Here is a 26,021-nt window from a genome sequence, read left to right on the forward strand (position 1 = left end):
TCTCTCTCTCTTTCTGTTGCTCTGTCCAGATGACAACGAGAAAGCCAAGATCAACTCAGAGGAGCTGCAAATCAAAAAAGTGAAGAAGAAAAAGAAGAAGAAACACAAAGAAGGGGAGAAGCACAAGCGTGTGAAGATGTACCACCGGTCCTGCCAAACCATCTGTGCTGGCCTGCTTCTCCTCCCTCCCTCCTCCACGTCCCCCACCTCCTCTTCCTCCCCCTCTGAACTAAAACACGACTCCCCCCTATCTTTATTTAAGTCCCCTCTACCTGTTTACCCTCCACCTAACAATAAAAGCTCCCATCTCCCGCCCTCCTCTCCTTCGAAATCTCACCTGAACTCTCTCCACAACTCGCTTAACTCTCCGTTGTCGTCCACCAATTCACCTCTCTCCTCCCCAGCCAAACACCAACCGCAATGCTCGTATCCCGGTATGGCGGATCTGGAGTTTGCCTCGTACATTCACGTAGAGAACCAGCCTAATGGAGGCGCCTTAGTGGCTCACGCCTACACGTCGCAGCTCTCCTCTCTCTCAGTGGACCAGAGGGAAAGGTTTGCTCAGGAGTTTGTCACGTTGGTGTTCAGTGAGGACACGTCCCAGGTGCAGCATGTGTATTGATCAGATTGATCCTTGAATGTTGAGTTCAGTGCAGTGATATTTGCAGCTGCAGTGTAACACCTGCTGCTGACTTTGTTTCATTAAAAACACTGTTTTTCTTTACCCTTTAAGTTATGTAGACGAGGGATGCACTAATCTGCTATTCAGATGGGTTAGGCAGGATTCAGTCAGAATATGGCCTCAGGATATTTTCATAATGTGAATGAAAAGTGAGAGCTTGAAGCTTGACTTTTTTGTGTGTTTACAGCTTTTCTCTTCTTTGATTGCAAAAGTTTTTTACTTGACTGCAAACTGTGAACTTTGTCAAGTGATTTCACATGACTGAAAAGCTGTTATTTCACTAATAAATAGCAGTTCAGTTAATATATAGTCTTAGATTTATTTATTTATTCATTCATTCGAGAGTTTGTAATTTTAGACTTTTGTTGCCTAAAACCGTCACACATGCTCAGAGACCAGTCAGTTACCTCCTGGCAGCCACTGGTTGCTAGGGAAAAATCTGTATTCCTTGATACCACTTCCAGTCATTTAGTGGTTGTTAGAGGATTTTTAGTTGCCAGGGGGTTGCCAACTACTCCCAGGCCTTTAACCGTAAAAGAATAAATTGCAATCTTTTCCTATAGTGACGACTCAACATTAATTTCATAATGGTATCAGATCAGAACTTTGGGTATTTGTAGCATATCTGTGATCAAAGAAATAGGATTGGTGCATCCCTAATTTATACTTAAACTCTTAGACTAATAATATAAAATATTTTTTCCTAAAACGTTATCTTGATCTAAATTAACACTGCTGACTGTTTTGCAGGCTGCTCGTTATGTCATGGGAATCGTCCACGGAGAAGCCAAGTACCTGCCGGACTTTTTGGACTACTTCTCAACCAAGTTTCCGTCGGCTCCGGTGAAAATGGAAATAATTGGAAAGAAAGACATAGAAACCACGACTATGGCTAATTTCTACTCTCAGGTCAGTCGGACACAGGCACATAAAGGGGAAGAGTGGTGTCATAGATATTGTGCTGTATGTGTGCTGTGGCTGGGATATTAGTGGAACTGATACAGACAGTTCTGCAACCATGTTGACTAGTTGCTTTTCTGATTTACACCATTTTTGCTGCTGCTTGTGCAGTTTTGAAGCAGCTTCCCCAGAGAGCAAAAAACAAATGTCAAGCTTTCACACATGAAAAATAAAAGCTCTTAAGCATAAAATGGAAAAGGCCACATGCGTCCATGTTACTGTCTGTCGTTTGCATCAGTCTGGGTGTTACAACTGTCTGTGAACACAGGAAATAAGTGATATGTAGTATACAATTAGAAGGTTGTGTGATGCAGGGTAAATTGAGGATGCAATATGAAGGCCAGGATAGATGATGTCATGCTAGGACTGTCCATGCAGCAGTTGCAAGAAGAGGTGGAGGCCTTTTGTCATGTTGTATATACAAATGTATAAACATACACACACTTTTGTTTCTGGCTTAAATGCATTATGTTGCTTTCTGTGGTGCGATGCATGAAAAACAGTTGTTTTTAACAAATGGAGTTTGACTTGAGAAGCTACAGCTCTGTGTTTCCTCTACACTTCAGTGCTTTGCTTTTCTTAATCGGAGTTAATCTCGAAGTGACTTTTGTATAAATATTGTTTTCCTCAAGGTTTGCATAAAACATTTTCTTAGCAGTAATTGCAATTTTTCTGTCACTGTAGAAGTAAATACAAGGGCTGTTTATGAAGGCTCAACCTTTTTTGTTTTACGAGTGCGAGTAAAATTCAATAAAAATTGTAGGAATTATTTTTAGTATAATGTCTTTAACAGATATACGGCAGTGTGTGAAGTTTTACACTTAGAAGTTAAGTGAGATGGCTTTCAGAAGTAATGCCATGTGCAGTTCAGTCTGAATTATTCATTAGTTCCCATTATACCAACTTTAGGAAACTGAAATGGACCAAGTTGGTGTTACAATCCTCAAATGCAGCAGTTGTTTTTTTGTTGTTGTCCCTTGGGACAGGTACCTCTATTGATCTAAAGATTTGAAGACAGGAATTAGAGAAGTTATGATACCAGAAATTTCTGTACCAACTTGGAAAACAAAACAAAACACAGATCCAAAGCATTTTACTGTTATATTACATCCACAGCAGGGAAAACCAATGTAGCCTGAGATATAATGTTAGGTCCATAAGTTTTTGGACAGTGACATATTCTTTTTTTGTCTCTTGATTTTTTTTCTCTGCTGTAAAAAGGCTGATGGGGTATTGTTGTCACCCTGCTGGGTGGCCGGGCGGGCATCATGGGCACCTAAGTTTAGTTAGTAAGGGTGTCAACTAAAATCTCGGGAGATCAAAACTTAGAGATTTATAAAAATCTTGTGAAGACAATAATTCAAGAAGGAAGTCACCTGGGATTTTTAAATTGAAAACTGAAATGAAAACTTGACTCAAGAACAAAGCAATGGAAGATTTTGAAAATGATACCATCAGTGTGTCTACTAGGAGACAGACAGATAGCACTTGTGGTGTCCAGTATGTTCAGGCCTTTGGGTGTTGCTGCGCTGACCGGATCAGTGGGTTTTTTTTAAGAGTGCACCATATTGTTGATTTGGCAGCTGCTCAAATTTTATTTTTGTTTTTTTTTTCCCCCCGCAACCCAATGATGGGTTCCTTCTGACATGAATGCAAGTTCAACACTTTGAATCAGCTCCAGAGCTTTTATGCATTCAGCTTCTCATGTGATAACAAGAGAACAGGAACAGGCCCTACTTTGCCATGAAGCTTCTCTTGAAAATGGGATGCTGTGTTTAAATTTAATGTAATTCCTTAAACTGTTAATGTGGACATTTTTGTTAAACCCCTTTTAATTAAAGCTGAAAGTCTGCACTGTAATCACACTACACTTTAATTTTTAAATAAATAAAATATTAAGGTTGAGATATATAAAATGGACATTTAACACTGAGTGGGCGCTGCTTTGAAAAGAATGGAACAACACTTCTCTCTTATTCAGCTTTAAATGGGGAATTATCAGACTGTCAGAGACCTGTGGTGCATGAAGCTTTTATCAGTCAGCCAGCACAGTTATAGATGCATAGTTCTCTATTAACATCCACTACCCCTCTGCACTAAAAACTTTCCTAGTGGAAACCCTGTACGCATCAACTGCGGAGAATTCTGCTTTTCTTTTCCCCTCAGATGAATATTAAATTTATTTACATTCCACTGATTTTTCCTAACTGCTTATCCACCTTGGTGTCATGGGTCGGGGGACTGGAGCCTCTCCCAGATGTCATTGGGAAAAACACACAGACACATCCAAACCTGCTGCCAGTTTAGGATCACCAGATATTAACCTATCGTGCATGACTTTACTGTGAAAGGGAGCTGGAGTACCTGGAAAACATGTGACTCCACACAGAAAGGCCCCTGCATTTAGAATATTCACTGACAGCCCCAGTACCAACGCCACTGAATTTCTGCAACCCTCAGTACTAATCAAGTGATTGTGGTAATGGCAATGGCCTACTAAGGCTACAGGCAGCTCCCAGCTCTTTTTATCAACAATCCCTAATGCTAGCCTAAAGACGAACGCGTCAGCGTTTGTGGATCTTGGGTGATTAGCTTTGCTAGAGCAGATGGCAGCTGTCACAATTTGCAAAGATAACTTTTCAGGCTCAGAATTAACATTCTGAAGACATTTTCAATGCAGAGTTGACAAGTGAAATTCATTCATCTTGAGTTTAGTGTAAAGAGTAAGTTGACTGGATTTGAGGTGCTTAGAGAAGCTTGACGTATTGAATCTGTTTTTAATTGTCTTTAAGTATTATGCCACTATACTTGCTGCTATGTTTCCACATATTGTTTCCCAGTACCTTTAAAAAACAAACTTTTTTTTTTTTTTTTTTTTAAACTGACAAGTTTTCAGACATTTGTCGTCAACTTGTTCCAGTTCTTGTGACATCCCTGCTGGTAAATATAGAAAGTAAGGGAAGAAGGTGACGTGATGATGGGGAGGGAAACATAATGATTAAATGAAAAGACTGGATGGCTGCTGTGAACATGAAAAAGTTGTATTGTTGTGGCTTTAACCATCTGGTCGAGTCATCTGCCTCCATCTGTTCAGCATTAAACAGCTTTTGGCATTAAACTGATGTCTGATTTCGCAGACTTAATGACAATATTATCAATGACAACAGCGTTGTGTGCAGCACACGTTTGGACGTGGCTGTTACTCTGACGCCTCTTAATCTTGAGATATCAAAGTTCAAACGAAGCGGACATACTTGTTAGAGAGGGAAGAGACTATTAAAAGCAGATAACACAAGAGGCTGCATGAAGCATAGTCTAAAATAGATGAGAAAGAGAGGATTTTATATAAGAAATGTGACAGAAATGGTAACGAAGGGATGAGAGGGAAGAAGTGGAGTTAAAGACTCTGAGAAATGGCTGCTGTCAGGCAGGTGGTGGCTTCACAGTAAAGCAGGTTGGAGACTCCCCTCCAGCAACAAAAAGGTGCTTTTCTTCTCAAACCTCCTGACCACTTTTCGACCTACAACACTTTTGAGGACAGCGGGAAAAACTAGAATTGTTTATGTAGGTGTGTTGCTGGGATGGATTGTCTCCTCTGGGCACAGTGACACAGCTAGACCTCTTTATTTCAAGTTGTCCCATGTCTATAGTTCACTAATGAAAAGGTTTTTGTTGCCTCAAACCTCCTGAGTGGCTTTGTACCGAGATACCGCCTGCTCTTTTTCAATGTGAGTACAGCCAGGATTGGCTACCATACTCTTGTAAAGAGTGTGTGTGGTGTACTACAGGGGGTAGATCAGTTTGTGTGTTCTAATGCTCTCCTTCTGGCTGTTTTCTTCTTTTGTGTGGAATATTCATAATGTTTTTCCCCTGTATTTCCTTCTGTTTTTGGACAGTTTTGCCTCCACAGGAACATCCTTGATCTCAGCATGACTGTGAATCAATTAAATCCAGTTGAAATGAAAGCATGAAACATCCTTATTGTGTAATTTTTGTCTAAAATTCCCTGCAAACCTGTGTCCCGTGCTGTCCCTTTAAGAGTAATGTTCCTTGCAGGGCTAACGTCATTGTCCACTGGTCTTGTTAATTTTTTTTTTCCCTCCCTCCAAGCTCTCGGCAGTGACCTTGGGAAGTAGACTTACAGTCCACACACACACACACACACACACACACACACACACACACACACACACACACACACACACACACACACACACACAGACAGATGTGAGCATGCATACTGATAGTAAATACACAGGAACAAACACACACACACACACACACACACAGAGATTAATGTTGTATCATCCCCATTTCTCTCCCTCCCGCTGTGTTAGTCTGTCTCTCTTTTATCTCTCTCCTCCATGTTTCTGTTATCGAGCCATAAATGACTGGACCGCTGCTTTTTGTATGGTGTGTGCAGAAAGGAGAGCTAAGCAAATTGCTGCCGCTTGCAATCTTTTCTTCTTTGTTTGCGCTCAAAATTTATCTCCCACAGTATGAGACACAATCACCCACACACTTCTCCACAAAGTTACTTGCGTACCTATAGCAATTGATAGTGAATAGCGTGTGAGAGAGGATGTTTGTTATGCTCACAATGTGACCGCAGGCACCGAAGTTGCTTTGCTGCTGCTCAGGCTGCGTGCCTGTATTTTGTATTCAGCACCTGTCTGAAGCCATTTTCAGTACCGGTAAGAATTATGGAAGATTACAGCTCTCCATTTTCTCAGGGCAAGTACAGCCCAACAGTCAATACGTGGTGTGCTAGGACGCTGAGGTAATTTGGTCTTTCTCCTTTTAGTCACTGAGAGCAATGATGCCGGTACGTCGTCAAAAGATTAAAACGAGGCAAAACAGCAGAATGCAGGTTTTTAATATTTTATTAATCTGTGCTCATAATGTGCTTGTGTTAATGCTTTATCACTGCAGAAAAACATTCACAACAATGCCTCATATGTAAATGAAGTAAAAGCCAGCAGGTTTATGGGTCAGAGTGGGGGAAAAAAGGGGCTCAGTACTTTATAAATGTGTAAACTCATTGACTAGAATAGATATATCCTTTATTGTCCTTCATTAGGGAAATTCAGGTGTTCCAGCATCAAAGTGACAGCCAGATGGAGCATGCAGATTCACACAAAAGTAAAGAATATATAAAAATAAGAGACTGTACAGTAAGTAAGTAAGGGCAGCTTACAACTTAATGCAAACAAATACTGTATAGTTCAAAGCAAATACTGGACAAAAGCTCAGAAATTCAGATTATACAGAGGAAGATGTTGCAACCGTTTGAAAAGATGAGACTTTGTGGGGGAAAAAGTCAAAAATCCTATATCAGTGCTGATTTAGAGGGTTTGTCTGAGTGGCGAGACCAGTCTTTCAGGACAATACTACCATTTAGCTGAGCTCTCTAAGACGTATTCCCCAACCTGCTGGTGAGTAGTTGCAGGAGGCTGCTGGTAGTCTCTGTTGTACCGCGGCTAATACTCACCAGCTACTCTCCGAGCTGTAGTAAAACTGAAAAGTATGACACAAAGTAAAAGTTACTCCTTTTGATATGTGCTGGGAGTACAGTCGAGACACAACTTTTACTTGGAAGTTGAATTTCCTCCATTTCTGGTTTATGTCATACTTTTTGAAGTTTTACTACCACTCTGCCAGTAGCTCCCAACTAGTTGGGTAATGCACATTTTTTCCCTTATGACTCTCTGGACCTGCCTGGGACCCAATATCGCATAGAGCTAGACCTCTCTGCATCAAATCATATCTGTTATTAATCTCTGTCTCTCTTCCACAGCATGTCTTTATCCTGTTTTCCTTCTCTCACCCCAACCGGTCGCAGCAGATGGCCGCCCCTCCCTGAGCCTGGTTCTGCCGGAGGTTTCTTCCTGTTAAAAGGGAGTTTTTCCTTCCCACTGTCGCCAAAGTGCTTGCTCATAGGGGGTCATATGATTGTTGGGTTTTTCTCTGTATGTATTATTGTGCGATCTACTGTACAATATAAAGCTCCTTGAGGCGACTTCTGTTGTGATTTGGCGCTATATAAATAAAATTGAATTGAATTGAATTGAATAGAGGAGGTCAACAGCAGTTTGTAGGTATTTCACATTGACTACACCATCGGCTTTTTACTATATTTCAATAGCTTCTTGACTTAGCCGCAGACTTCAGTAAAATGAGTCACCATAACTGAAAAGACAGGATGACAGTGCGTTTTCTTCTCCCTGTTTGCTGTAGCACGCATTAGACAGCTCTATGAAGTCCTCTGACCTCCGCACTAGGCTAAATTGAGACTAGTGTGAATAAATTAGGTGACAATTTAGTATGAAAAGTTGTGACAAATTTGCTAAACCTGCAATAATCAGGTGAACTGAAGCACGATAAGAACTGCTGTGAGTGAGAAGGATGGTAAACAAACGAGCTGAGATCGTTTAGTGTCGGAAAAAACACCACAAACACATAATACATTATTTTTTGTTATTTTTGCCTATATTAACCGTCACACAAGACACGAGTCCAGCTGCTGTGCATAGACTGACATAGATATTTCTCTAGATGCTTTCTTTTTGAGAGAGATATTGTGCCCCTAGGTTAAGATGTTTTCTCATATTTAAAAAAAACAACCAAAAAAACCCATGATTATTCAAATGTAAAAATTGAGAATCGTATAGCTACATTGAATACCGGTTATTGGCATCTGTAGCTCATCTGATTCTAGCTAAAGCCTCATCCTGTGTAGGCACCTTGCTCCAGGCTTTTGATGCTCACTGACCTGAAGGAAACACTGCCACGCTCAGCCTCCACAGTGTACCTAGAAGTTGGCTTAGCATCAGTGTGGTGTCACTTTAACTTACAAGAATTCATCAGCAATAACAAAGGAGGCGGAAAGGGACCATTACATTATTTTTAATTGAAGTGTGGATGTGCATTCATTCACGTCTCTCTCTTTGTAGCCGAGCCAAGTGGGAGATTGTTAAAGAGAAGCGTGTCCAATTGTGTTTGAGGCACCAGTCAGCAGCCAGAAGCTTTGTTGTGACGCATGTACGGAAATAGACTAATAAACTTAGTACTTTGCAGTCTGGCTGGACATAATGATCAGCGAGAGAATTGGATGAGAGGGAGAAAAGAATTTAAAAGAGATACGCGGGGGTCAGGGAGAGGTCGAACAGATTAGTAAGATGATGGTATGACATGAACTCAGCAGGAGAAGGTCAAGGATGAGTTGATGAAGGAAAGGGAAGCTTGTTACAGAATTAACAAGTGAGGGAACCAGAGGCGGAAAGGAAAGCAGGAAGGAGAGAGGATTGATCTAATAGGCTTCCCACCAGGGATGTTAGCATTATGAAGGAAGGAGGCAGAGGAGGAGATGGAGAGGCTGATGGAGACGAGAGGGGGAAAAAAATGGGTAAGGCGAGTAAAACACCAAGTGAAGTCAGTGTTTACAAGCACGTACGCAGAGACGAGAAAGGAATGGAGCATCTTGAACACTGTAGCTCAGAGGAAGTCTGTCAAATTTCCTGTTTCCTTCTGTTTGCCTTCACTTGATATAGAAAAGCTGTGTGTGTGTGTGTGTGTGTGTGTGTGTGTGTGTGTGTGTGTGTGTGTGTGTGTGTGTGTGTGTGTGTGTGTGTGTGTGTGTGTGTGTGTGTGTGTGTGTGTGTGTGTGTGTGTGTGTGTGTGTGTGTGTGTGTGTGTGTGTGTGTGTGTGTGTGTGTGTGTGTGTGTGTGTGTGTGAGTGAATGAACCAGTGGGTGTTAAATTTATCCGTTTATTTGAGTCACAGGTCGCGTTTCCTAATACTCCTCTTGTGATAGTGAGAGAATATTGTCTTTGCAAACAACATGGGGGTTTAGTCAGGTGTTAAGTTACGCACGTGTAAACACACGCGCAGAAAAATAGAGACTCATAAGCACAAACACTTATAATCATGTAGAAAAAAGAACACACACACTACAGAAATACATGCACACACTGTGGCTAAGAAACATTGTGGAAGCCAGGAATTACTTGTAAGCTCGATGGTGTTGGAATCAACACATCCCCCTCTGTGTAACTAGGTCACTGACTCAGTGAGACTATTTAAAGTTGTCTTTATATGTCTTTATGGAGTCAGTATGTCAAGCTTTTAGCCTGTGTCATCTTATGAGGATATTAAACCGTGAACAAACAGCCACGTGGCTCGGCATGACTATGGATGATACACCGATTTATTTTTGCTAGTTTAATATAGAATTAAAAGCTGTAAACAGCTGTTCATCACAAGTGTTTGGACCAATTTACAAGGAATTATTCAGGTAGACATGTTGTTTCCTTTACTGAGTAATAACATACTAAAGCAGCCAGCACTCACAGTCCGTCCCCCCCCCCCCCCTTTTTTTTCTTCGACCCCTTTGGAATTACCAGGATTTCTGCATTAATTAATCCTGCAATGTGCTCTGATCTTCATCTGAGTCACAGTTAGATATTTTTCTAATTTTTTTTTGTCTCGCTTGCATTTCACAGCTTGTCTTCCCAAACTTTCTCTTCCTCTTCTTTACACATTTTTCTCTCCATCTGTCTCTCTTCCCCTCATCCTTTCTCTCTTGTGTATCCTCTCTCTCTCTCTCTCTCTCTCTCTCTCTCTCTCTCTCTCTCTCTCTCTCTCTCTCTCTCTCCCTCCCTCTGGTCTGCCTCTCTTCCCTTCTCTCTCCCTTTATCTCTGCCTCGTTGTCAAGTGGTGACTCACTGGAGGCGTGCAGCCAAGGATTTGGCATGCGCACACACACACATGCATCGCGATCAGCCAAGAGTACCGCATGCAGGCCACATGCTGCACGTACTGCGCACATGCACACACAAAAGGCACTGTTGAGGGCCAAGGGTATGAGAGGCGGGTTAGAGACACACAGTCACACAGGCGCGATGCTCTGTCAGCCAAGTGAAAAGCAGCAAACAGTGTTGAGTCACATCACTGGAGCAGAAACATCAAAAGAAGGCACCAACACACACACACAGTGTCTATTTTGACACCCAGTAATGATGCACAGCTTCTATGTGGGTCTCTCCCTCCAATTCAGATTTTTGTCTTCCCAAATTGGCATGAATAATATTATATTTTATATAAATAATATAATAATATAACACTTTCTGTCAGGATGGGGAAAGGGACCATTATATTGTTTTGCTTCCTGTCAGTTTTTATCACTTTTAGCTGTTTATGATGTCACTGAGAATGAATATGACTAATATGGTGTCTGGCAAATGGTCTGGCTTTTAGCACAGAAGTCCCACCCACCTGTTCTTCACACCTTCTGTTTGCAAGGGGAACCAATCAGGAAAAAGCTGGCTTAAAGGAAGTTAAATGGTTTATTTCACATAGTGGATGAACTAGTGGCTGCACTAATACCCAGTTTATGATGAACAAGTAATTTTTGGAGCTTTATGGTTTTATCAGAGTGCAGTGGAGAGCAGACAGGAAAGTGGGGAGAGAGGGGGAGTGGGGGACTACGCGTAGCACAGGGCCTTGGATTTGAAGCATTCGGGCTTGTGGCATATGGTCACCTGCTCCACCTGTGAGCTAAACTGGCACCCATTCATGTTTGTTTTAACTATAGACCATACAAAGTTACTCTAGTAGAGTCCAGCAGGAAACTATACCAAGCTGGAAATAACCACAATCAATTCCCTCCATAAAAATGTATTTATTTGTGAATTGTTAGATGATTTTAGGTGTTAAAAAAATATTAAAACAAAACAAGTGGGGGAAATGCTCTTTAGTAGGACTGGTCACCAGGTAAACTGTTGTATATTAAAAAGGAACTCGGATCCTCTAGCCCAGCAGTCCCCAACCTTTTTTGCGGCACGGACCGGTTTATGTCCGGCAATATTTTCACAGACCGGCCTTTAAGGTGTCGCGGTTAAATACAACAAAATAAAACCAGTACCGGTACCAAAAAAGAAAAAAGGACTTATTCATAACACACGGGAAACGACCCAGGGAAACTGATTTAATAAGAAAAACGATAAAAAAAATAAAGATAAAAACTGGTTTAAAAACCCTGAAAACCATAAATTTCACACCCGAGCCTGAACTCTCGTGGCCCGGTACCAAACGACTCATGGATCGGTACCGGTCTGTCGTCCGGGGGTTGGGGACCGCTGCTCTAGCCCCCTCTGTCACAACAGTGGGAGGTCTGTAATGAGCTTGTTGAAGGTGCTACCACTTTCCCAGATGATGATTATTGACTATTAGTTTCCAGTTATCACTTTGCATGGTATGTTTATTGTTAGAGTGAGAGAATGTGGTTTCTTCTGAGTTGGGTTTGAGAGTGAAATGATAAACAGTGGGTGTGTATCACATTGAAAATGGTTTGTTTGAACTGCACTCCTTTGGATGAGAAATAATAAAGCGGTGATTTACAGTTTGCCGGGGAAACTTGTTTTAAAATTCGATTATCGTTATAATACCTCTGTGTCTGTGCACAACACGAAAGAGAATGTTAAATATTAGCATTTGCATGCTTCTAGCTAAACACTGAGGATTTTAGATGATTGAACTGAACTCCCGCTTTATGATTAATTATGCAGCAGGAATCAAACTCACTTCGCCGTAACACAGAGTATGTGCGTGTGTTTGTTATATTCCCGCTGCAGGTGAAGAAAACCTACAGTCATGGCACATACAGAGCCGGGGCCATGAGACAGATCAGCCTGGTGGGAGCTGTGGACGAGGAGGTCGGCGATTATTTCCCAGAATTCCTCAGCATGCTGGAAGAGTCACCTTTCCTCAAGGTGAGTCTGGGTGGGACAGCAGCATGGCAGTAATCCTAAATGACAAAGACAGAATGACTGAATGGAAAAAGATTTTGAAAGATTTGAGCTTGAACTGGATATGGAAGTTAGTCCGCAAAATGTTTGTCTCCCAACTGAACTGAATGCAGTGAAATGCCTTTTAGAAAAAAGTGGCCAACAGAAAATAATAATACTATAGGAACTGGATTTTAATCTGCTTTGTTTTAGCCAGAAGAGAGCCATTAAAACTTTGCTGGGTCGGCCCAGATACTCATCCTTAGTATCCTCTTGGGACATCTTTATTAATCGCTCATTGCCTCATGCTCTAAAAGCATTCATTTTCATAATGTGCTACTATTTGTTCCAAGAAAACATCATCTGTTCTAGTAAAATTGTGTACGCTTAGTCAAGCTGTTTCGTGACGATGTTCAGCTGGCTGACACAGTGTCATCCCTGAACTCTAAAGTAGGATTTATTTACTCCACTTATTTACTTCCTAGTACCACATGTATGGTCTCATATTGCATTCAATAAGTAGACTATTTTGACGCATTTGCACCGCTGATCATTTGGAAACACCAAACCGAGCAGATGGAGAATACTGCAAGACAAAACACCTAAAACTCTCAGCGGTGGCTGGCAAACAAGAGGCGTTAAGCGGCGTGTCAAGCGATTGACGCAGCTCCCTGTTTTAGTCCAGGAAGTTGTTTCTCTCTGCAGGAGCAGACCACCGAAATGCTGCATTTACTCACTGCTGTCCCTGAAATGCAGGAGTGACAGGCTCGTCTTCTGTTTGCTGTTCTGTGTTGACACTTCAAATCTCCTGCTCGCGCTGCAGAGGAGTGGCGTCGCACGCTGAATATCAAAAGACGCACATCCTCTGGCGTTTCCTGTCTATGAGCAGCTTTGGCTCAGATTCAGCACCCTCCGAATCATCCTGGGTGCCAGTGACAAGTTTTGCCAGGGGAGCAGTTTCTGCACACGAGATAAATAAAACACTTGATGAATTGGGTGCCGACTAAAAAGGCGATGCTTTGATTTTTATTCCCTCGTGTCTTCACTTTCCCTCCTCCTTCTTTTCCTCCTTGTCTGTCTGGCTCCAGAGGACTCTTCCATGGGGAACGTTTTCCAGTCTGAGGCTGATGAGTCCCACAGAGAGCGACGACGGTCCTATAATGTGGGTCAGACCAGGAGAGCAGATGATACCTGTAGCTGATATACCAAAGTCTCCTTTTAAAAGAAAACGGTGAGTCCAGTGGTGAACGGCAGACTGCAGATGCACACAAATAAGGCCAGCTCACGTTTCCAGTTCAGTGAGACAGATGGAATTAGGGGGGATTTTGCTCTTTATGAATGTTGTTTACAAGCCTCGATGGTGTGTGTTTGTGTAACTTATTGAGCCAGCTTGCCTCTGTACCCTCCGCTCTGCCCATGAGGACTGATTATAGGCTAAAAAAGTGTTCCAATCTCAAGCAGCGTGCAGCTTTGTTGAAGCCGAGCTGCTCCAGATGAGACGATTACCCTCCTCTCTGCTTGCCTGTGCCGCTGCTGCTCAAACACGGCCTCTGCCTCATAATGCATGATGTCTGCGAGCAAGACCATGAGAGGGAACGCTTGTGTGTGTGAATGGGAGCGGTATGTGGCTCACCGCTAGGATGAGATCATCGTTACATCAGACACCACTTCACGTGGCAGCCAGCCAAACGCGGGACAATGCACATCACACACATTCCTGCCTCGCTTCATTTATTTCTCTCTCAGGTCATTAGCGGTGGCATCAGTTGGTTGGTTGATTTTTAGCTTAAGAGATGAGTCAGTTGATAAAATGATGATTCTTTATTTGTTAATGTTGTTTACAGTTGGAAGAAGTCTGATTTCAAACCAATTTCAACTAAGCACACTTTTATTAGCAGCTTTAGTCCTTTAGTTCATAGGAGATGTCCTATTTTTAATTATTAGGTTAAGTGTGCCTGCTTTTTAATTTGTGTTTGCACCAAATTTCCTACATTATGGTACACATTCATGCGTTTTGTCTTTTCGTGGTGCACTGGGTTCAGACCAAAGTTAGTAAGACTAAAAGTACATGTTGGCGAGGGGAAAATGAAACCTTTCAGTTAACGGAAATAAAAATAAAACCGGACTTGCATGTAGGAAATGTCTCAATCTTTCACCCGCCTTGCAGCTCCGGCCTCATTTCTCTGTCCTTGCCCTCGTGCTACCTCCACAGATAGTTTCTATTACAGTTTGTTTTCCACTTCTTCTTGACCTCTGTTTTCTGCTTGAAGTTGATTTATTGAGGACTTCACATGCTGCTGTTCTCAGGAGCTCAGGGGGCTAAAAGTGAGTGTCAAAGAAAGCACATATATTGTAAATGTCACCAATGTGCAGGTGGTGTTTTTCATGTCTGTCGGTGTGTGAATAAGAAAAGAGACATCAAAAAAGAAAGCGTGTCAAAAGAAATATGGAGAAGTAGTGAGGAGGAGAGGAAGACGTGATGTTTGCAGCGAGTCCTTGGCTGCAGTTTGGCCTTGCGCTGTTTGGAGGAAGGCTGCTGGCGCATGAGCAGCGTCTCTTCGCGGCGCTGCTTTTTATTTCTCGGTAGTTTCAGTGGAAAGGTCAAACTGTTGTGCCTTTCTGACAGCGCTGAGACTCTCAGTCTGAGAATTCAGCTTGATTATAGTGGTCAGATGATGAAAATAAACCAAAATATTTCAGCTCTTGGTGAAAGGGCGCCACGCTCACACAGATTTACTGTAATTGCATAGTAGAAGCGGCAGCAGCGGCCGGGGCCAGCACCATTTTGAAGAAAGACAGAGGCTCGACGAAGAATGTGATGTGAGTGTGACAGCCAGCGTGAACTGATCAAACCCGCAAAGCTTAGCAACAAAGAGACAGAGCTGCAACGCTTCTGAAAGAAAAAACGATGTTAACGTCACGTTAACCTTTTATTTCAAGCACTTCACACTTTATGTGCTCTGCACTCTTTACTATACTCACACTGATATTTACTGAGTAGTTTTACCTACATTTAGTACCACATTTACTGCATTTTGTACTTTTGTTGTGTAGTTGAAATTGTTTTATTGTTATTTATTGCATTTTACTCCAGATTAACTTTTACCTTTGTTTTTTCATATTTTATTAGATTTTGTATACATGTAGTTTTGCTTTGTCAACCTCACCTGGTTGAAAAGGCAACCCACCTTCATTTCCCTTCACTTTCCTGTCAAATAAAGGCTTAAAATGCCCAAAATAAATCAATAAATAAACCACTACAGAATATAACAAATCAGTTTTCAAACATGGTATCCCAATTATTAATATATCATATATTCTGGTATTATCTACATTTTTCAAAGTATTGAGGAATAGATTTACATAACCATTAACAACATTTGTGTGCTTTTGTCAATGAATTTCATTTGGCACATATTACTTTGGGGCTAAATTGAGTTTTAAATGCAGAACCTGGCCAAAAATCAATATAATTAACACACACAAAAAACAGCTTTTGTATGTTCAGAGAACATTTCTTTCCTCTATTGCTTTCTCCCTTTATATCCACATACTCCCCACCTCTCTCCTTCTTTATTCCATTTAGCCCTATTATCTCCTTGCGCCCTCTTCTACTCATCTACCCCTCAGTCCTGCTTTAACTGGCAATAAAGGCGCAGGAATCTCTCCTGACATTTTGGTGCACACTACCAGCACACACGGTGGGAGAATAACACGACCTCACATGTAGTTAAAGATTTGCAGTGGATGGTAGGCTTCAAAGATGTGCACATTCAGCACTCTTCCCTTTACGCTCTCCCTTTTCACAGTTTCACTTACCAGCTTTCCTGGTTTTACATTTATTACTGTCAGCCTGCAGTCAGCTCAGACACACTGAGCTCTCCGTGTGTGTGTGTGTTTCATCTACCCCCCTCCACTCTCTGCACTATTTTCCCCTGCTTCTTTCTTCCTCTTCCACCAGCTCATGCCTCTCTCCTCTTATCTCTGAATGAATGAACGCACAATTCAGCATTCAGCACGGGTAGTTTCGAAGCGTGTGTGTGTGTGTGTGTGTGTGTGTGTGTGTGTGTGTGTGTGTGTGTGTGTGTGTGTGTGTGTGTGTGTGTGTGTGTGTGTGTGTGTGTGTGTGTGTGTGTGTGTGTGTGTGTGTGTGTGTGTGTGTGTGTGTGTGTGTGTGTGTGTGTGTGTGTGTGTGTGTGTGTGTGTGTGTTACTCTCTCGAAGGAATCTCTCGCAAACTCTGTGCGTGTGTTTATACTCTTGTTTGAATTTGACTGCAGCTCCAGTGTGAGTCACTGATCCAGCAGTGAGCTGACTGCAGTACTTCTATTGTTTGGCAGCACGGCTCATTTCTATGCTTTTCCTTCACAGCTCTTCAGTCTGCACGCATGAAGCCAAGCGCAGACATCGTATGTGTACATCGTCTAGCTTTTGCCGTTACACTGCTTGAAACGCAGCTTGTGTTTTTGGGGCTTTTTCTTTTTTCTTTTTCTTTTTCTTTTTTTTTTGAAATGCGAGAGGATGTTGCAGATTTACAATTTTTCACACTTATTTGTAAACACGTATTATGCCGGCAGCAAACATGGAACCATAAAGCACTATGAGGCAACTATTGTTGTGATCTGGCGCTATATAAATAAAACTGAATTGAATAAAATGATTAGATTTGGAAGGGGGGGGGGGGTTCATCCGGAGCTAGAAAATCTGACATATATCTGTTGAAGGCCTGCAGTAATTGTTTAGACGCATTGTGGGTTTGTTGTTTTATCTTTCATCTTTTGGTTCATGCTACATCTTGCATGTGAATCGGAGAAGTGCAATAAATTCTTACGTTTATAAAATGACCTCAAATATGTAAATTACCTGCAGTATTTTATACTGTTAATATGTGTGTTATGTATCAAAGTGGAGGAGTTATTAATACATGGGTAAATTCTGTGTGGTTTGGAAACCAGACTGTGCATGAATGGTGCTTTGATGAGGGTTACACCCACAAATGTTTCAGAAACTCTCACTGAAGCCACAGGCTGAAACACGCCTTTTTCATCCTGTTTCTATCAAACATTAAACGTATCGTCTACCTAACTGTGAGCGCTGACACTCTCATTAAATAACGTGCAGTTTTTAGGGATCTGTTTGTTGTTGTAAGTCTTTTAAAACAAACACACCTGCTTGTTCATTAAGTTTACATTGGCTCACCCTCAGCCTGTGAAGTTTGCAAGTTCTGGCATAATAGTTGAGGTATATATATATATAAAAAGTGTATACAACCAGATTTTTGTGATTTTTAAAAATGAGACTACAATAAATCATTTCAAAATGTGTCCCACATTTAATGTGACCTGTAACCTGTATGGTTCAATTGAAAAACAAACAAATCTGTAACAGGAAACAATATGAAAAATAAAGAGTGTGCAATAAGCCGAGTGCAAAAGTCTCCATACTCTTACACAAATGCTTTGTTGAAGCACCTTTTCATTTAATGACAGTTATTGACCCAGAATATATGAGGTCTGTTTGTGCGCAAAAATTCCAGCATGTGCGTCAGGATAACGATTTTTAGATTAGATGCAGCTACACTGGACAAGAACAGGAAAAAGTAAAGACACGATGTCTGTGGGTCCTTAAAATATCTTAATTTGAATAGATCTTAAATATTTGACATTTATTTATTTATTTATGTATTTGGTCTCTAAAGAATTAGATAGCGTAATGTAATCGATCACCTGTTCAGCTAAGGCTTTCAGAATATTTTTATATGTGTACGGACAGTTTGTGGTGATGCCAATTAAAGATTTTCCCCAGAAAATGAATGCAAACCAAAATAAACAAAAATTCCCCCAGTGCTTAGGCCTGGCCTGCTGCCCGTCTTGCACACACTGAGGGAAACACTGGGGACGACTATGATGAAGGCCACAGCCTTGTTAGCCAGCATGCTCATTAGAAAAGGGAAGATGGGACTTTCATGACAAATGGCTCGCGAATGACAATTGTTCCTGCTTGTTAAATGCTTACAGAGCAAACTTCACTGCTGTTAAGGGAATTTCGAACATATATATTTATTTTTAATAAACACATGTTACTGTAACAGACTAAATACTTTGCCGTTATCTTACTCTTCCTTTTGAACTGACATTAATGTGTTTACTTGAAGAGAGCATATTTTCAGTTTTGATGTGAAGTTTGGTGTTAAATTTTGTTCAGTGTTATTAAAAAGGTCTTAAATTTAACCTGCAAGCATCTAGGCCAAGTCATAGCTTTGCCAACTAATAAGGAACGAAGTATAACATGACATCAGCGCTGGCTGTTACAGAGGCGCCAATTACAAAATTTTGGTTCAATGTCAATGTTTGAATCTCTTATGTATTTATTTCATTATTTTGTTGTATTTATTCTCCTTGAAGCCAAAAACAAAGCAGTCTTTATTACTTTATTATATGTTGTAAACGCTTTGACAGGCAGGATTTGAACATTTAAAATTTAGACTGGTAAAATCCATCTTATTTACAAATCATTTAAAGCCAATATCGCTCTGTGTATCCCTATCGCTGATTGATTTGTTGTTGTAGGTGCTTCTGTCTCTGTCTTGGCTGATGCCGATAATACAGCAGCAACAGCAGCAGATCTCTTTGTGCTTTTATAAAGCAGACGGGAAAGAAAGAGCCTGGGAGAGTGAGCATCCCACTCACCTTTAGTCATTTCCTTCTTTATTTAGACAGCAGGGAAGCAGACAGGGGTGAGAAACACAAACTGTGTGGGCACTCTGTGTTTTTCTACTTTTTGACTCTGCTTTTTCTCTTAGCTCCGCAAATGAGGTGAAGAACCTGCTTCAGTCCCTGCCCAGGACCAACGAGCCCAGAGAGATGCTGTTCGAGGATCGGACGCGAGCCCACGCCGATCACATCGGACAGGGTTTCGAGCGCCAAACCACGGCGGCCGTGGGGGTGCTGAAGGCCGTATGCTCCGTAGAAAGGTAGGCGTTGAAGCGACAGTAGCGCACGCTGTAAATGTCAGACAGTTTGGTACGCAGCCGTCTGTGTGGAAGTGACACACGCTCTGTATTTACACAGCTTAGTCACTGACAGATATCATATAATCCTTCTCTCTTCCCTCCCCCCGCTTGCTCGTTTTCAGCTTGGAGCCTCCTCGTGTAACCAAAGATGTTGTGTGTTTCCACGCTGGTGATTTCCCTTATGTAGTTCAGAGGCTGCAGTTGGACTTACATGAACCCCCGCTGTCTCAGGTGTTACATTACACACACACACACACACACACACACACACACACACACACACACACACACACACACACACCTGTGCTCACTCACTCCTATTACTCCCAGTAAATTGACCTTTATAATAACTCATATTGGATACAGTGTTACCAAAATATCAACTGAGTGTAAACCTGATGATGGATGCTGCCACCCGGTGGACAATTTTAACCTCAGCTAGAGGTTTGTCTTAAAGAAAGAAAAGACAAGTGTTACTATAGTAAATAATTATAGTTATAGTTCTTCTGTATTTATTTTTTGCTTATGTAGTTTAGTTTATTTGGCCGGGTTAATCTACTTAGCAATCCTTGTTTCATAGATTATTAAGACTCAGTAATGAGCAACGAGCAACCAGCTTTAATAGTCAGTCTGTTCACAGATGCCATTTGAAGTTTTAGATTAGTTTGTTTCCATGCTGATCTTTTGCACCTCACAGTTAGCTGCTTGTAAATGCAGATTTTTTATTTTTTATTTTTTGGCTGCTGGTATTTGTTTTTTTCAAAATCAATGAAGGAAACTCACACCAAGTGATTAATAACCGGGCTTCTTGTTGTGTCCATCTGCACCTGCAGACATCTTTCCTTGGAGGAAGAATTAAATGTCAAAATCACTAGTCTCGATCCAGGTCCCTGCCAGACGTCCTCTGTGATCACCAACTGTTTTTTCATATTTATTTATGTATCATGTGAATTTTATTTCAATTTCAGGAAAGTCCCCCATAAGATAAATGTTTATTTAAAGTGAAATAAATATTTGAGCAGTATAGTTAATGAATTAATGCCAAAACAATCATTATCGTTTTTACCATAATCTAACTGCCCCCCAAACAACAAACATACTGCTTTTTTTTTTTTTTTTTTTTTTTTTTAAATGATGCAAAAAAACCATACAAATTATTAAAAGAAAACACATAAAAGTTCCTCTAGTACTTTCTGTCAGCTTTGATTTTGCAGTCTGTGTAGCTTCTTTTCCTTTTTGAGATAAAGAGACTCCAGCTCCCCCTGTGCAGACTGCATAAGTACAACCTGCACTCAAGGAGATCAAAAGCAACTTCAGAGAACAAGATTTTGTCTTGCTGCTGCTGTTCTGACTCGTTATGCAAAGGAATTTTATTTTGAATTTATTTAATCTGTGAGTTTTGAATCGTGCGTCAGCAAAATGTCCCCCCTGGGGATTGGAACAAGCCCGCAGACCATTTCAATGCAGCTCGGCATCCTTAAAGGAAACCAAAACAACTCTCGAATTGTTAGCAAGAGGCTGCTGCTTTTTAACTTCATGCAGCCATTTTTCTCAGTGTCCTGTGAAGCAGTGCATATCAGAAAACTGGAAGGATGTAGGCTAATTTAAATTTTAATAAAGAATTTAAATAAATTTGTTTTCTAATGTTAGTAATACGTTTTGCATTGCATGTCCTTTTGTTTACTTTATCTAAGTCAGCATGGCCCTCTGCTGCTTAAATTCTTATTCTCATGTTATTATGACATCTATTTTCTTCCTCTCCTCTGTCTTTAACCGTCTTCCCGCCCTCTCTCGGTACAGTGTGTGCAGTGGGTGGACGACGCCAAACTAAACCAGCTGCGGCGGGAAGGCGTTCGTTATGCTCGCATCCGCCTGTGCCACGATGATGTCTACTTCATCCCCCGCAATGTGGTCCACCAGTTCAAGACGGTTTCTGCTGTCTGCAGCCTGGCATGGCATGTCCGCCTCCTGCAGTACCACAAGGGAGAAGGGGGGGAGGAGGAGCAGGAGCAGAAGGAGAAGGTTGAGCTGAAAGCGGAAGAGACTGAATCGGTTTTTGAGAGGGAAAAGGAGGATGAAAAGAAGAGGATAAAGGAGGAGGATGTTGAGGTTGAGGTGGCAGAAAGCAGGACGTTGCCAACTGGCAGAAAGGAGGAGGACGATGATTGCCTTCAGCATCCACCTAACCCGTCCCGGCCTGCTCTCTCAGCACACTCAGACAAACAGGAGGTGATGGAGAGGGCAGCTGAAGAGGGAGGGCCTAAACGGCAGGATTCACCTCCTGCAAAGGTGAAGGCAGAATCTCCAGCTCCTGCCTGCAAGAATAAATCACCTCCACCTCGCACTATGTCCCCTCCTGCGTTCCTTCCTCTTGATCGGGACACAGAACCCAAAATATCATCTAAACCTCATCACCACCACCATCATCTCTTAGACAGCAGAACAACGTCTTCCAGTAGAAGTTCCTCCTCTTCAGCTTCTCCGAAATCATCCCCAAAGTCTTCCACCTCGTCAGCGTTTTCACCTTCACCTGTCGCAAGCTTGCACTCGACTTTTGCAGCTTCCCATCCATCTTCTACCTCTTCTTCTTCCTCCTCCTCCTCTGCTGTGGTGTCCACATCTTCCCCTCTGGCAGCTTCCTCTTCATCCCCGACGAGTCTCAAGCCTGCAGTGGAATCTCTTCTCTCCACGCTTCCTCCTTCTTCTCAGCCTCTTCCTTCCTCGGAGTCAGATCAACCCAAGGACAAAGACTCGCTCCCCATCACAGACACACGGACACAGGGGTGGTCACAGGGGTGGTCACAGGGGTCGCCCGCTGTGGATGTAAAGACACACCCCTCCGAAATCAACACACGGACTTACACAGGGATCGACATACGGACACAAACACGCCCAGAGGCACATACTCACACTTTAGACTCAGATACCAGGACATCCGTGGATTTGCCAATACATCCACCACAGGACGCCTCGAGGCAAGGAAACTACATGCAGCAATACACACCCCAGCATCTCCCACCTCCTCCCCTCCCTCAGATGCTTCCCCTCTCTTTCTCCCCTCTCCTGCCGCATTCCCACGTCCCTCACAGACCTCCAGGGCTCCCTCAAAACACCCTCTCCAGTCCTTCCCTTCCCACACAGCCTCAAACGCTAAACTCTTTTCTCACCCAGAAAGCACCGCCACATTCGCTCCACCTGAGCCCGCTTCACTTGCATCACCAACCAAATATCACCACACAGTCCCAGCCGTACTTCCAGCCCCCACTAATGGCCTCCCCTCCTCAAAGCGCTCCCCTCACTAACACCCAGTCTCTCTCCCCTCACCTTTCCCATCCACACCAGTTCGCCAAAACCTTCTTCCCCGCTCAGCATCCCGGCTTCACCTCCCACCCCTTCCTCCCCCCTCAGCCTTTCCTCTCACAGCCTCCGGGTGCTTACCCCCTACAACCGCAATACCAGACCTCAGCATCCATGCAGGTTCAGCTCAGCCTGTCGCAGTCTTTCCCTCACCCACCTCCTCCTCCACCGCCATCCTCCTCCCCACACCCCCCTCCTCCCCCTCTTCCTCCTCACCCACCACCTCAACCTCACCCTGCTGTCTTCCCCCCACCCCCAAACCACGAAGAGGAGCCGAAGCAGATTTTATGATAGTTTTTTGTACATAATGAAACTCTTTTTATATGACTGTATACATATAAGGTTTCATTTTGGTTGTGCTGTTGTAAAACAATGTAAAATAAATAACTAAAGAGGGAGAAAGCAGACACAGTATCATAGTTTATCAAGCAGAGTTGGACTCGATATAACCCAGACCTCTGGACTGAACTGGCTTAGATTGTACAGATGCTTTGGTCGTGCACAGGTTCAAAAGTGTGATGGAGAATTCCTTTCATTTACAGGTAGCTTTGGCCTTTAGCCATCTGAACTCTGAAGGAGAGATTATTCAGGCTCAAATGAGCCCTGTCGTCTGGCAAACTGCTGTCTGACTCTGTTTTTTTTTGTTTTGTTTTGTTTTTAAGTGAAGTGAGCATAACTCCTTTCAAACATCAGATTATCTGTGAGCCTGTCAGATGTAGGAAGAAAAGATTTCTCCAGACTTGTGTCAGATATTTATATAAATGTAGAAAAAAGGTTGTAAGTGTGGCCTTTTTGTGAAACTTGCAGCTAATGCTTCCATTTTTGTGGCTTTTTGTTTTTTTTCTCGTATGTTCTCCGTGCCCAAGACTGTTTCTGAAACAATGATGGATCACCGCTGGTGTATTGATTTAATGTTCCTGCACTTCATTACTGTACTGTATTATACAGTCTATCACAGTACTTTTCCCTAATATTGTATTTAGAGCTATAATGCTATAATGTTGCCGTAGTTTTTTAATGCTACTCAACATTATCTGAGCTCCAGCATGCAGTAGAACTGCATTCAGTCAGGCCACTAAGAGTCACATTTTCAAAGTACTGAGGTTGTCCTGTGCTGGCTGCCCTTAACGCCACAGTGGGCAGAGCTCTTTGTGTAATTTTGCTGCTTTTCTTTTTATGTTTTTCGCCCATCTCCTGGATGTGTGCCGGGTTTCTTAATTTTGAGAACAAGTTTTGTGAACAAACTCGACCCAGGGCCTCCAGAAGTCTCAGGAAAACGCATTCAGGGCACATCCTGAACCTCGATTTCTATCCCCTTAACCGGATCCGTGTGTTTTATTAACAAGCAGCTACGTTGACAGCTCACTGTGAGCTAGGATTCAAAGAGCAATATCATACAGATGCAGCATAGCCAAGACATCCCAAACGTGACTCATCACAGCAGTTTTAGTGCGTGTGAAAATGCAGTTGGTATTATTGTGGAAACTTTGAGTCGAGACTTGCAGATTCCATTAGATTATCCACAGGGCAATTTCAGGTTCTTCCAAGACTGTAACTTCAGTGCATTCAGGCTCACTTTCTATTTATTTTTTTTTATTTACACTTCGAAAACAGACGGTACGCTGTCAAGAGCTCGTTTCCAAAGCACTATTTATCTATTTACCTGAAGTCTGCTTTCTCTACAGTGTGGAGTCTATGAAATGTTTTATTTATGAACCACAGACTGAAGTGTTTAAAAGTACAGTAAATTATTGAAAGTGGAATTTTTAGCAGCGCCTATGAAGAATATATGTTTCTCCAAATATCTGATCATGACAGTCAAACTCTTCTGTCTCTGCATGTCACACAGTTGTGTATCTTTGTTAGTGTCTTGATTTGTTGTTTTTTTTGTCTTTTTTGTTTTTTACTATCGATATTGCTAATGTAGCCCACATTTCCCCAGTGCCTGTCCTTAACTGTGAAATACGAAATGGTCCAGAGACATACAGTGAAGGGGTCTTAGTTTTAACTGGAAAATCGGAGCAAAGCCTTAAATTGGTGTCTAAAGCCGCTGAAAGCTCTCCAAACATCCTTAGTCTGAGGTCGGAGGGTTCAGCAGTGTTCAGAAGGTTTTTTTGGGTTTCTTTTCCTTAATGATTCGTTTCACCACAAGCCTGAAAAATTTTGGAAAATGACAGATAACGCCTTAGCTTTTTGTCGTCAGTTTGCCTCAACGGAGTTCAGAGTGAGAACTCTTCACTGTATGGCTCTGGGGGAGAGCGAGGTGATAATTAAGCACTTGATAACAGTTGTGAGGCGCTATGCCGCTCTTTTTACGCTTTTTGGCTTTTGGATGTTACAGAAACACGACAGGAACTTCTATATTTTTTTGTAGACAAATGTGACAAAAAATTATGGCTGAAAACAAAAAAGTCTTCAGGGGCTACAGTTGTTTTCACAGAGTTTATTTATCTCCAGTTTTTCTTTGTTTGTTTGTTTTCTGTTATTTTTAACTGTCAGCACTGTAGTGTACATAATGAGTTTTGTAAAGGGGAAAGAAATACTTGTAGTGTGGTTTCTACTTTAAATATGAGCCTAGCTAATAAAAGGTTCAATGTATGAATTGATTCTCGTTGGTCTGGTTGTGTTTTCTCGTGCATGACACTCTTGCGAGGCTTTAGTGCAGGTGGGAGTCGATCTATTAAAGATTTAAAGGTTGCCGCTTTAATCGTCAGGTGTGCGCCGTCAGTATTGAAGAATTTTTAACAGTTAATGTCTTGCTGTGTGGATGATTTCACTAACAGCCATCCGTGCTTCAGTTTTGGGGAGTGAAATATTATGAATCTGTAATTTAGCTTTTAAATGAGTGTTCACTATAGGTGCAACCATCTTTTATATACAGTTTATGTCAATAATTGCATTTTTTTAGTGAGCTTCCACAAAACTTCCTGCAATAACTGATTTTTTTTTTTGTCCACTTGGGGGCAGAAATATAAAACCGTCAACACTACCCTGACATACTCTGAAGATGATATACTAAAATTGTTTGCAAACAGTCGGAGGCCTCATGCTAAAAAATAATCAATTCAATGGACCTGAAAGACACTTTCAAGCTCCTTAGAAGTGAAGTCACATCCTTAGAGTATCTGCAACTCTTTTTAAATACTAGCAGCCACTGTAAAAAAAAAAAAAAAAAAATACTACTTAAAGCATCTGTCATGCGTAAAGTGTAACTTTACACTTTAGC

At 41.9% G+C, this 26,021-nt stretch overlaps 1 protein-coding gene across 1 annotated transcript in view; it reads left to right on the plus strand.

Annotated features, from left to right (window-relative positions):
* The window catches only part of LOC116309855 (lysine-specific demethylase RSBN1L-like), a 43,317-nt gene extending 17,916 nt beyond the window's left edge, over window positions 1-25,401 (plus strand). The window contains exons 3-9 of the mRNA XM_031726569.2: window positions 30-604; window positions 1,433-1,591; window positions 12,275-12,412; window positions 13,516-13,658; window positions 19,229-19,399; window positions 19,561-19,669; window positions 21,239-25,401. Of these exons, the coding sequence (XP_031582429.1) occupies window positions 30-604; window positions 1,433-1,591; window positions 12,275-12,412; window positions 13,516-13,658; window positions 19,229-19,399; window positions 19,561-19,669; window positions 21,239-23,086 (3,143 nt within the window). The 3' untranslated portion in view covers window positions 23,087-25,401. The remainder of the gene's footprint in view (window positions 1-29; window positions 605-1,432; window positions 1,592-12,274; window positions 12,413-13,515; window positions 13,659-19,228; window positions 19,400-19,560; window positions 19,670-21,238) is intronic.
* The last annotated feature ends 620 nt before the right edge of the window (window positions 25,402-26,021 follow it).

The sequence above is a fragment of the Oreochromis aureus genome, linkage group 17, assembly GCF_013358895.1.
Source record: "Oreochromis aureus strain Israel breed Guangdong linkage group 17, ZZ_aureus, whole genome shotgun sequence".
NCBI classification, from domain to species: Eukaryota; Metazoa; Chordata; class Actinopteri; order Cichliformes; family Cichlidae; genus Oreochromis; species Oreochromis aureus.